General features: G+C 33.9%; 1 protein-coding gene across 1 annotated transcript in view; it reads left to right on the top strand.

Moving 5' to 3' along the window:
- Nucleotides 1-12483, top strand: part of LRPPRC (leucine rich pentatricopeptide repeat containing) — a gene marked incomplete at its 5' end in the record, with an annotated part of 93661 nt that overhangs the window by 40862 nt on the left and 40316 nt on the right. The window contains 4 exons of the mRNA XM_082305813.1: nt 321-406; nt 2044-2248; nt 10392-10516; nt 11164-11270. Coding sequence (XP_082161939.1) covers nt 321-406; nt 2044-2248; nt 10392-10516; nt 11164-11270 — 523 coding nt within the window. The remainder of the gene's footprint in view (nt 1-320; nt 407-2043; nt 2249-10391; nt 10517-11163; nt 11271-12483) is intronic.

The following is a 12483-nucleotide window of genomic DNA, read 5'->3' as shown; positions in this document are numbered from 1 at the left end:
CACGTGGACTGAGTTTTCTTCCCAGATTTCTGGGAAATACCCTATTTTATGCAACAACTACTAAATAATTAATTAAGCCATTTGGCTCTTTAAAATATAATTTTTGGGGCTTGGGGGTGGGAAGGTGTGTGTAAAATACTTTTAAATCACATTTTAATGGTGCATCTTTTGAAGTTTACCAGATTTTTCCTTGAATACTTATTATAACTTTTAGCTCTCAATGCTGTTGTGTTGTTATGTAGTTTTAAAAATTAATCTTTAAGCTGAATCTGTAAAATGTGAACTTCTGTTGATACAATTCTTAATGTTTTAATTTCTAGCTTCCCTAAGAATTCACCTGTTGCTCTTGACACTGGAAAGTACATAGCACTGGTAGAAGTCTTAGGAAAGCATGGTAGACTAGAAGGTAATCCATTTGCTTTCATTGTGTTTCTGCTATATAATAAAGGTATCTTGCCTCAAGAATAAAAATGTGAGTTGATATTAATGGTATATCATGTCCTGAAAAGTGCTTGAACATTTTGCATACAAATTTGCATGTGAATTCAACCAGAGATGCTTGGACAGTGCAGGCCATTAGTTTTAATGGATTGGCAAGCTTGTCATTTACATTTGCACAGCTCAGTGCTTTTTGCATTTCTGCAGCTAGTTTTTATTAGCATTGCTGTTTGGATTGAGTTTGAAGATCATGACTTATGGCACAAATTGCGTATGTGCCTAGACTAATGGCTTTGTTTTTGCTTAAGAAGGTCTGAAGGCTGAACATAAAACCTATAAACATAACCTTCTCATAAGAGCCAAGTACTGCAAAAAAATCTTTTTTTTTTTTTTTTTAAATAAAGTATGTATTTTTCTGTTGGTATTCTTTAATGTGTTTCTTATTGAATTTTAGAGTCATTCTGTCAAACTGCCTGGAAATTTTGGCTTTTAATGAGTGTTCTGCAAACTGCCTATTTTGTAATTCTAGATGTTTGCATTAAGCTGTTAGCTCTTTAATTTCTGTAATTTAGTCTAATATAATTCTGTAATTTAGATGATTTGGTTGGTCTTTAAAAGAACTCTTAGACTGTCATCAACTTTAAAAGGTGGTTCTGAATATCAAGTTCTATGATTTTGTAGAACACTTAAAACCATAAAAACGTGGTCCAAGCCTAGACACAAAATGTTATGGTTTTATATAAAACACTATACAGTAAAATTAAAAAGCTAATGTAATTTTTTTTCTTGTAAGGTCTTTCTTTGAAATTTGTCTTGGCCTCTTATTAAGATTGCTGTTAGAAAAATAATAAACAAAGCTGATGTTTTCTAAATAATAATAAATCAGATCATGACCACCTCTACATTAAAGCCGTTTGAAAAGATTAGCTTGCTTTTAAAGCATAAATGTCCCTCAGAAAATAAAACAATTCATAAATGTAGCCAAATGTAAAGCAGTCAAAGCATTCTGTCTATGCAGTAATTAAGAGCGTTATAAGAATGCGCTTATTCCATATACCAAAATGCTTGTTTCTGCCTTACTAATGAAGCTTAATGAACCTAATGTTTTAACATGCAGTCTGTTAGAAAGCTTTCATTGGCTCTCCTTGGCTAATTAGTATCGACACAGCAAACAGGCCCTATCGGTATCAGACCATTAGTCTGGCTGTATATACAGTGTAAACATATCTTTATTATCTGGCCTCGTGACAAGCCATCTGCTGAAGAAACAATGGAGTGATTTAGCAGATGTTAGCATTGAACGATAAAAGCATCCATTTAGTAGAATCTTGCGGCTATAGGGCAGACTATACAGGGTTATGTGGTGCAGAGTGGGCACACAGTTCCTATCTATAATTTGTAGTCAAAGTTGCAGCAAAATGATAAAACCATGCTATTGTGGATTTATAATTGTAGTCTCGTTTAGAAATGCAAGTAGTAATTAACTTGAAATCGGCATTATACGCCAGAATTTACATTCCTGCTGGGTTTGAAATGCTGTTTTAATAGCAGTTTGTTTTCCCTACATGAAATTACCTAAGGGTCTTTTGTGTTGTTTCATTGTAGACGCTATTAACATTCTAACGGAGATGAAAGAGAAGGATGTTCCTATCTCAGACAGAACAGTTGCATCTTTTTTCCGCATTCTTAATGCCGCTGCCATGCGTGGTGAAGTTGAAACAGTGAATCGATTACATGAGACCATTGTGAACCTGGGGTTGGCAGAAACTGCTGTCCTTCATTCCCCTCTGATTACAGTTCACCTTGAAAAGTAAGCTATGTTTGGGCTTCAGATGAAACAAGTTATGATACGATATTTATTTGTGTTATATGACCTGTGTATGCTATACACAGCTACACATTCACGTTTGAAAGTGCTCATGCACGTAAACATGCACACATGCACGCGCGTATGATACCTCAGTGATCTAGGAGTAGTAATGAATGAATATGTTTTCTCAAGTTAGATAAGTATGTTTTCATCAGTTATACATCATGTCGTAGTCTCTGGGAAAAACAGCTGTGTTTTATGGACACATCAGAGATGAAGTGGCTGTATATTGGAATATGCTTATGAATTAGTTGTTTCTAAAGTCTGTTTGACAAGATAGCTATTCAGAGCATGATAGGTATATTCTCAGCTCTTGTGGTTAAGTAGTACGTGTTTTCCCATCAAAACAGCATTATTTTGCTGTGCCACCCAATACAACTCAGGTGAGTTGAAGGGCGGTTGTTGAACACTGAAATATTTTTAATTCACATAATTCAAATAATTTGATGTTATTGCCAATAGACTCCTATGTTGCTGTAAATCAAAATTCAAAGTACTGTCTGGTTTGTCTATTGTGATTTTTTTTTTTCCCATATGTACTTTTAATACCACTTAATAGAGAAAAGGAAGTTCGTACATTCATTCTGGCAGGAAGTATCTGTAATTCCATGTGTCATGTTCCTTTGCATAAACTTTCATTATGAGGTGTAGGATATTTGAGTTAATGTACGTATGAACTATATAACAATTTCTTACTAAAACTGAGCCAAGAGTCCCTTTTCGCTTCCTTTACCACATGCACAATCCTTTTCTTTTTTTCTTCTGTCATTTATGTAATTGCTGGATTTTAATCTCTTGCAGCTAGAGTGATTGATCAATCTCTTGTAGTTTGGTTCATGTATATGAAATGTTCTTGGCTTAAATAGAATACCTATAGAATAAGTGAATTTTTCATAGTTTCATGTAAGTCAGCCTCAAAGATGCGTATTAACATTTCTGTTAACATGTAGAGGTTTTTAGTTAAGTATTCTGGGTATGCAAGGTCTATATAATGTTCTCTGTATTCAAAATTCTTGTCAAAAAGATCTAACTCTTGGTAGATGCATGTACATTCTCTTCTAAAAATAGTATTTTAGTGTAGTGGTCAACAGTTAATATAGTGTACATCTCTTCAGTCAGCATCACTGCCTTGGTTACATCACAAGACAAGGCAGATGTTTATGAAAGTAATTTAACTGCAATCATATGTAACTAATGTGTCGGAAAAATATCTGATATGCTTTGCAGTGTGGAGTAAGAGCAGCTGCATTTTACATAATTGCGTTATGCATGTTGACATGAAAGTTGTACATGGTGCTACTTGGGTTCTTTTCACTTGAGAAGTAGTATATGATGATGTAAATAACGATGTGATCATGTGTGGGTGCAAAAGGGGACAGTAAAGAGTGTTATTTTAGTTTAATTCCACATTCTTTTGGATTACAAATGTTTGGTAAAACTCTCTAAAAAGTTGTTTTTTTTTTTTTTTTTTTTAATAAAGGGACTTTTGATGAGAGTAGATTTTTAAAGGAGAAAGTAATTCCATACTGTGGAGCTTAATACATTTCATATATATAAATACAACACAAAGTAAGCTCAGTTCCAATGGTTTTTTTGCTGCCTCAGGAGCAGAGAGACTTGCTTCCTCTCCAATGTTAGAACAGAAGGGGGAAGTTTTTCCATATAATTTGCTGGGGAAGAATAACTGAATTTCACTGTTTGTTTTTTTTTTCTGTTTTTTTTTTTTTTTCTTTTTTGTCTTGGAGTTGCTAAGAGTTTTTCAAAGTTATGAGTGACTGAAATAAGTGTTAGTCATTTCTTTCAGCAGCAGTGCTTACTATTTGCCGTCCTACAGCTCGAGTATCATGCTGAAATGCTGTCATTTAGCTGCAGGTCGTCAGCATGCCTCTGAAATTAGCTCCGGGATATTTTTTTAATGTTCCGCAGCAGTAGTTTGTGCTAGTGTTTTGTGTTCTTAATTTATTTCAAACTTTTTAATTGCTTGTAAAGGAATCTGTGATTTGCTTTTGAAGATTTCAGCAATTGTAGGTATAAAATGTTTTCATCTACCCCTTTTCTCTGTACCCAGTCCTGAATATTCTGAAATTCTTGTGAAGTCCTAGTGCATGTTAAAAGTGACAATTCGCAGCAGAGCATGGAAGAGAAAAAAGTTGTTGATGAATAGTATAACTTGACAAAACTAATGATATCTAATATTCTAGTAGAATGGGCATTTTGCCTTTAATATTTTGAGAAATATTTAAGTGAAGTAACTAGAGAGAGAACTTATAGTATCTTGGGGTTTTTTACCCAGAGTAAATTTAAGTGGAACCACCCCCCTGCTTTTAATTTTATGATCTTTATTTATGACTCTGAACAGTTGCTCAAGATGGTGAAATCACATTAAAAATTGACAGTCCACATGTGGAATCTTGGTCTGTCATTCAAGGTGATAAACCTGCCTTGGACAGTATGACAAAAATCTTAGTTTCTAAAAGCCTCCAGAATGTGAAGAGCTTGTACTTTTTCTTAAAACGTGTCTTACTTTTCAACTGGTTCTTCCAACTGATAACATTTGGAAAAGGTTGTGTTACCTACACCATATGTCTTACGATTTCTTAAGGATTGTAGTTTTGGCTTTTTACCTTCTCTTCCAGCTGTCAGGGGAAACCTATTTGAACATGAGCCATTTTACAAAACTGAAGAGGTTTGTGAAGCTAACCTGCTCCTGTGCTATATGATACTTCGATAATACCTATTTACAGGATGATAAATTAACGGATACAGTAACTGCTGCTGATTTTTTTTTTTTTTATTCTTCCAAGAAAGTTGCATAAGCCAACTTTTGTACAGCCAAAAATAGGAATACACATCTTAAAAACTTGATGTGGTTTCTGTCTTTTTGTTAACATAAGTTTGTTTCTGCTCTCCTTGAATAATATCACCTCTGAGAAAAGAAACAGAACAAAACATCTGCAGGTTTGAAATTTACTAATTCCCTATTTCAGAAGTGCTCTTAGAGAGAAGAAAATTTGCAGGTAAACTATGAAAACATTATATTGCAGACTGCATGAACAAAATATTTCGTAGTTTTAAGTCAGTGAATGCAAGTAATTGATATCTGTATTTTCAGTGATCAAAAGGCTATAGCTGGATTGTGTTGCTTTAAAAACAATCGGTGTATTTTAATACAGCGTTGTCCAGTAAAGCATTGTGAGCTCTTTTGTGATTAATCTTACATAAACCCATTTTGTTTAGTTTCTTACGTAGCAGATACAGCATGAATCCAGTGCCTTGACAATTTTTCTTCTGTTGTTTTCACAGAGTTAAATTCCCCTGTAATTTTGTTTAAGGTGATTCTGTAGCACATACAAGTTAATTGACTTTTATATTTACTTTTAAAAATAGGCATCTTTTTAAACTAGGTGATATTTTTAGTGGGGAAAAAATATCTCTATTGGGAAGAGTTTTTTTCTAATTTTTAGTGGCTTTATTTCAAGTATTTGTATTAAAACTCTTTACATGTTGCAATGAAATTAGGGATGTTTGGCTCTCTTACTCCATTATTGCAATTAGGAATTTAGCATCATCAGTGCCAAAGGACAAAAGTGTCTCATTTGCCCTATGGGGACAGGACAGTGATAAGATGATTTTTCGTCAAGGATCATTGGGTCGTAATTAAGTTACATTCATGGCTATTGCTTTTTGAAGGATGATTGGTAAATGACAGGCTTCATGTGCTTGGTACGGACAGTGTTCACGAGGGTTTTTTCTCCCTCTGTCAGAAAATCCTGTTGAGTCTGATAATGTAAATGTGGCATTTTATTCTGAACAAAAGAGCAGGGAAATGAGCTATCTTGTCTAATCATTCAGTTGTTTAACACCGACTTCCAGTTTAGACTCAATTGGCTGGAAAGCACTTGACATGTGAAGTTAGTGCTGTTCCGAACGCATGTTTGAGTAAATTTTAAAGTAAGTGACAGCTAAATTGTACCTAGGGAAATTACAAAGCCTTCAACACAGTTAATTTTTTGGGGAGGATTAGTTGTAATTGCAACACCAGTCTCCTTGAAGATTCCTTAGTATAGCAAATGAACAGAAAAACATTTAGCTCTTTCAAGAGCCCCTTCTCTTTTAACAGAATAATTTTTGTAAAGCTGATTGTACCTTGCTGAATTGACTTCCCTCTACACTAACATCTGCTTCAGATTTGTAGAGAGCGATTTGTTTTACCAGTCTACCCTCCACCCCCACCCCAGAGAGTCCCTTTTTTCTTTCTACCTCTCTAGTGATTTCAGGTTTGAGAGCTTTTCAATCAGTAAACCCCTTAGGTAAATTGCCACTTCACTAAAGCTTTATGCATAATGTTGCAGCACTTCATTCCAATTAAAATCAATATTTGGAGTCTTATTTTTATCAGGCAGACTCTCTGGTTGGGGAAGTTGTTTATTACAAGTAAAAGGGTTAGATTTAGTGCTACATTCTTGAAGCAAGAGGGGAGTGGCTTGTTGAAATTGAAGGGGGATGTTGTATCCATGCATGTTATAGCCAGTCCTGCTCCAGAGTGTGTTCTGCAAACACTCAGACATCTGAGTGATTTTGTCTTTTCAAACAGCTTTGTGTGAGTAAAACTGCCCACGCAAATATTTTGGAAGATTGTGCCCATGGTATCTTGGACTTTATAGGTATCCTAAACAGAAACCAAGTGAACTAAACAACTTATTATGTCTTAACCCTAGCATCAATTTAGTTGGAAAACAGTGCCAAAGTAGGACTCTTCCAGGATTACATAAGGGCCAAGCATAATACAGTGATGACTGAGGCTCCTTCTGTCATTCAAAAATAATAGTATCTCTTCTTGTTTAAAAGAACAAGTTTCAATGAGAGGGAAAAATACACCTAATCTTTAAGTGGAACAGGCATTAGCCCTGAACAGATAATATTTGTGAGTGACTTAAAGCTGTAGTATCTGGCCAATTCAAAATGAAGCGTGGATCATCTCTGTTCACATCTTAAATACTATTTTGTCCAGACTGAAACTGGAAATCAGATTTTTCCAACATGGCTATGAGTATTGTTTGTTTGTTTATTTACGTGATCCATATTAATTAAATAGTAATTTTGGAGGAGGCTTTTAATGTAGTAGTGTAGTAAGTATCCTTTGGGAAGATAAAAGCATGTTTGACATGCATAAGTTTGTACAGAAAGACTGCCAAATATTTTCAAATGTACAGCTGGTAGCTTAAAATCCATATGTCTAAATAGCATTTTCTTAAAATGTAGAAAATCCTTTTTGTGCAGTTCTTTTTTTTTAAGTTAGTGAGTCGTAACAAGGAACACATTAAAATGTTACCTATACTTGAAGCCTACAGTAAGTTCCTAATTTTCATTGGGCTTTTCTGTCAGGATTGTAAAAACTGCTTACAAAAGTAGTTGTTGGTACTTACTTGTGTAGTTTGTGACAATTAAGAAATACTGCAGGTTGTTGAATAAATCAACATAATAACTGAAGTACAAGCATAAACTTGATGTTCTTTTTTCTTTGCAGTAGTAGTACAAACAATTTATTTGCAGAGGCTGAACTTCTATACCTTTCATTGTTCTGTAGCTGGTTGTTGCCAATTTTATCATTTATCTGTTATTTATAAATGCCATTCTCTAGTAATCTGTGGATGGCTGGTTAATTGCTTGAATGCAACAGAACAAATATATCAGACTTGGATGGATTCAAAGCAAATGTCTAGTAAATTAGTGTGTAAGATACTGACCTCCTGAAATGCAGACTTATTCAGGTGCCTTTGAGCAGTAAGTACCAGTAACAAGTACAATATTTTCATTTTTGTTATCTCAGTTCTTTGCTGACTTTTTTTTCTGCGTATACAGTATTAATGCCTTCAGAAGTACACATTTAGAGACTAGAAAACTCTTAATGTTCCTGTTTGAATGACATTCCAATTACTCATTCATTTATTGATAGCTTTGACCTAAAAACAGTCACTTTAATCCTTTAGGAATACAGCTGAGACAATACTATGGCTGTTTGAGCATCAATCTGAAAAGCTAGATTTATCACTGAAAACTTTAATTTGAATGTATAAATGTTGTTGTGCCTCCTTAGAAATTGAGCAGTTTTCTGTAAAACTGTTTTTTTTAGATGTTAAGTGAACTTGCATCTAAAGCAGGAGAAAAATACTGATTATGTAAAGCTTTATATCTGTCTATGGTAACTACCATAGTATTTCTCTTTTATGACAGTAATCTAGCCTGCAACATCTACTTGCAGTTTTGAAATTAACCTGTAATTTAGTCTTCACCCCAAATGACAAAAATTCAAATGACTCCATGGGGTGCCAGAAGATGCACTGTAAACAGGGCTCGGTAAGGGGGATAAGGTAGAAATCCATCATCTTAGGTTCATTTTCAGAATGCCAGTATTACTGAACAAAATTAATTCTTCTTCTGTGTTTTACTCTTAAAATTTTTAAAATATTAGCCTAGATGAAGATAGTAGTATATAGTAGTCTAGATAGTTCATTCTTTGAAAAAGCAAAATTTGTGCTGCACAAGAAATGCAGTGTGAGGAGAGGACATCTGAATTTGGCTTGTTTTAACAGTAGTATCTTAATTTGTTAAGGTTCAGTTGATCAATAATAAAGTTGATTCAGGAATGCAAAATCATTTCAAGACAGTTTTATTATGGCCTTCAGCAGCTGCTGCTAAGTGATTTATTTATTTATTTATTTGTTTGTTTCCCCCCTTGCCTACTTCCACCACCCTCTATTTTATAATCTATTTTGAAATCTAAAATGCAGTTTTATTGACTGTTTGGTTTCTTACTACATTTCATGCTTGTTGTCTTGGTTTGTTTCAATTTCAGTTTAAACCTTCCCCTTCAAAGAATAACTTCACGTATTGTTGCAGTGTTTCAGTGGTTGTCCTCTGTTGGTTTTGGTTTGTTTTTTTAGATTAGGTTGTAATCCTTTGAACAAGGGTCTGCAGCAGATGATTTAGATCTGTTAGTTGCACAGTGTAGAATGTTAATTTATTTGTTGTTATTTTAAGTTCCAGATCTGATTGTTTTTATGGCTTTTCAGTTTTGCATTTTAACTGTATATACTTCTGAAGGTGTTTCCCTGTATATGCAGGGAAAAATGTCAGCAAAGGACTGAGGTAACAACAATGGAAATATTGTACTTGTTACTGGTACTTACTGCTCAAAGGCACCTGAATAAGTGCATTTAAGGAAGTCGGCATCTTACACACTAATTTACTGGTACCGTGGATATACACTGGTGCCATGGCTCTATGTGACATGGATAGGCCAGCATAAAATCCATTTTGGTGCCTTAATGTATTGTTGCATTAATTGCAGAATTTACATTTTTGTTGCAGAAAATATACACTGGATTCTGACCTGTGTATAGAATGGAAAAATGCTAGCCCTTCAATTGTGACAAAATGGAAATCAACAGATTTTTTTATAGCTAGTCTGTTAAGGTGTAAAACAAGTATAAAGCAATCTAAAGAGCTGTGGTTGACTTAGTTAACTGTGGAGATCTATACTGAAATAAAAATGCTGTGGAAAAATTTTTAAAGAGCTTAAAAATTCAAAATGTCTAAACAGACATTTGGAGGTAATATAATGTGCACAATATTACCAATTAACAAGAAAAATAGATCTCTCAAATACAAATCGAAACTTCCATGGAATTGGGTTTTTTTCACAACAGTATATAGCAGAACTTAGGAATTTTACTTCAAAAATTAAGTGCATCTAATGATGAAGAGTATTCACACCTTTGGTTAATTTGTACTGAACAGTGGTCATGAAATCAAAAATTATACAGCCAAGAGGTTTAAGCATAAATCTGTAGGTCTGTTTTCATTTCTGTGGCTGTCAAGCATACATGGTATTTGTAGGAAAACTTTACCTGTTATTTAAAAATAACTGTAGCATATTGGGGAGAAAAAAAATACACTCTCTGATTACAGGCTGCTGAATGAATTTTCCTTGAATTTTTCAAGACTGAAGTGGGTTCAGAATGCACTGCTCCTGCTCGGAATGTTTGATTGTTTTTATTCTTGTTTTGTTTCATTCCACAAGGGACGACATGCCTGCAGCTCTGGAAGCTTTAATCAACTGTTATAAGAAGTATGGTAAAATTCTTCAGCTTCATAACATCTACTGTAGACTGATAGAAAAAGGAGACGCTGATCTTCTGCAAAAGGGTTAGTTGCATGTGGTCAAATGCTGTCTGGTTATATGGAGTATTTTCTGGAGGTTTTTCTTCCGTGATTTGTATATCATTTCTTTCAACTGAAAGAAGAAAAAATTGTCTGTGTTTGTATGTGTAACTTTAAAGCACTTAAATGATGCCTACATTCTTCAGATCAAAAATTGATATTAATTTTAAATGTAGAAGAATCCTACTGTTTGGATAATACAGCATAAGGCTCTCAAAGATTAATTCTAATACTTGTTCTAGCTATGTATATTACTATTAAGAAACAACTTAGTAGTAATACAACACAATAGTAAAGCAACACGTTTTTCAAATAGTTGTGCAGTTAAGAAATTCTATATCCTCACTCTCTACAAGTAGAGAATGCCAATATATAGTCTGTTTGTTTTGTTGAATGTAATTCAAAATATAGTGCAGCTAAACAGAAGAACATTTTAAATATGATCAACCGCAAAGCTACAACAAATTATATAATATGTTGTAATCATTCCATGTGTTTCAAAATTTATTTCACTATAGCTTATTCTTGGAGTTTTGTGATGCTTGGAAAATATTAGTATTAACAATATCTGACGTCTATATTAAAATGCTTCAATATATTTAGTAAATTAATGAGTTTTATTCTCTCTTTAGTTTCAGATTTTATAAGCAGAGAATATGGTGACATGATGGCTCTTTATGATCTCTTCTTCGCCTTCTTGCAAACAGGAAAATACAAAGAGGCCAGGAAGGTCATTGAGGTGGGATTTTAACTATAGTGCTCTAATTGTGCAGCTATTTAGACTCTTAATTAGAAACATTTAAAGTTTTTAACCTTTAATTAGACGTGTTCTGATTCATGTTAATAGAATTCAATCCCAATAATAAAAAAAAAAACTCGACCAGCTTTATTTTGTGTAATTACAGTTCAGAAGAGAGACAGTCTTGTTGTATATTGAAATTGTTTCCTCACTTTTTCAAATTCGCTGTTATATATCAAAATTATATTTGCATATTAAATATCGGATTGTGGAACAATTAAATTAAACTGGCATTCCTGGGTGTAAAGTTGCTAATCCTCTTTCCGAAGGAATTCTTTGTTCTTAAAAGCACTGGAATTTAATTTGCTGCAGACCATGCTCAGATTTATTTGTAATGCTTGTCTACAAGTTAATCAGCCAAACAAGCGCTGTCTGCTACTGTTTGGCATTTAATTTAGCATTTCTTCTCTCTCTCTCTCTCTTTTTCAGGATAGTAAGCAGCTTATAGGAAGTGGTAGGTGACAAACTTGGTCTATTTAGGATTAGTATATTTTATCTAGACTTGATTGAAATTGTGCTTACTGAAATTGATAAGTCAAAGGGGCAGCTGCAGAGTCTGCCCAGATTGTGATTATTTTTCTTAACACAGTTGTATGTTTTTAAAATGCTGCATAAGTTTTCTGGTTAATGTGTGGGAGGAGGCATCTTGCAGAAAAAGTAATACTTTGTGCTCATCGTTTCTGTGTTATGTATATACACAACTGTGTAACGTAATTTTGGGGTTTTTTCCTTCCTGAGACAAAGTATGCTTTTTTTCCTAATTCCCCCTAGAATATTTCAGGTACCTGTTCTCTCTACTTGAATTATCTAATAGAGTTCTTGCATTTAAAAAATCTTAACTGAAGATCTGATTGTTTGTCTGTGATGGAACAATACTGTCCTGCTGTGGGGTGTGTGGAAATTGCTAAGCACAATGTTGAAGCATTGATATTTTTGTTCTGAGAGGGTTTTTTGGAGCTCAAAGTCTTATAATACACAAGAATAGAAATATCAGTATCTGACAGAAGACAATACTGAGGAGTTGCATTCTTTTTATAGTGATTAAAGCATATAGGAGGTAAAAGGATGAAATTTGAGAATTGGAAGTAAAATTAAAGCTAAATGAATAAAACTGGTACTTGGTGTGATTTAGCAGCTGTTTCTTTGATACTGG

The sequence above is a fragment of the Platalea leucorodia genome (genome assembly GCF_965183815.1).
Source record: "Platalea leucorodia genome assembly, chromosome: 3".
Classification (NCBI taxonomy): domain Eukaryota; kingdom Metazoa; phylum Chordata; class Aves; order Pelecaniformes; family Threskiornithidae; genus Platalea; species Platalea leucorodia.
The sequence above is the reverse complement of the archived record's forward strand: the minus strand, read 5'-3'. Positions and strand labels throughout refer to the sequence as shown.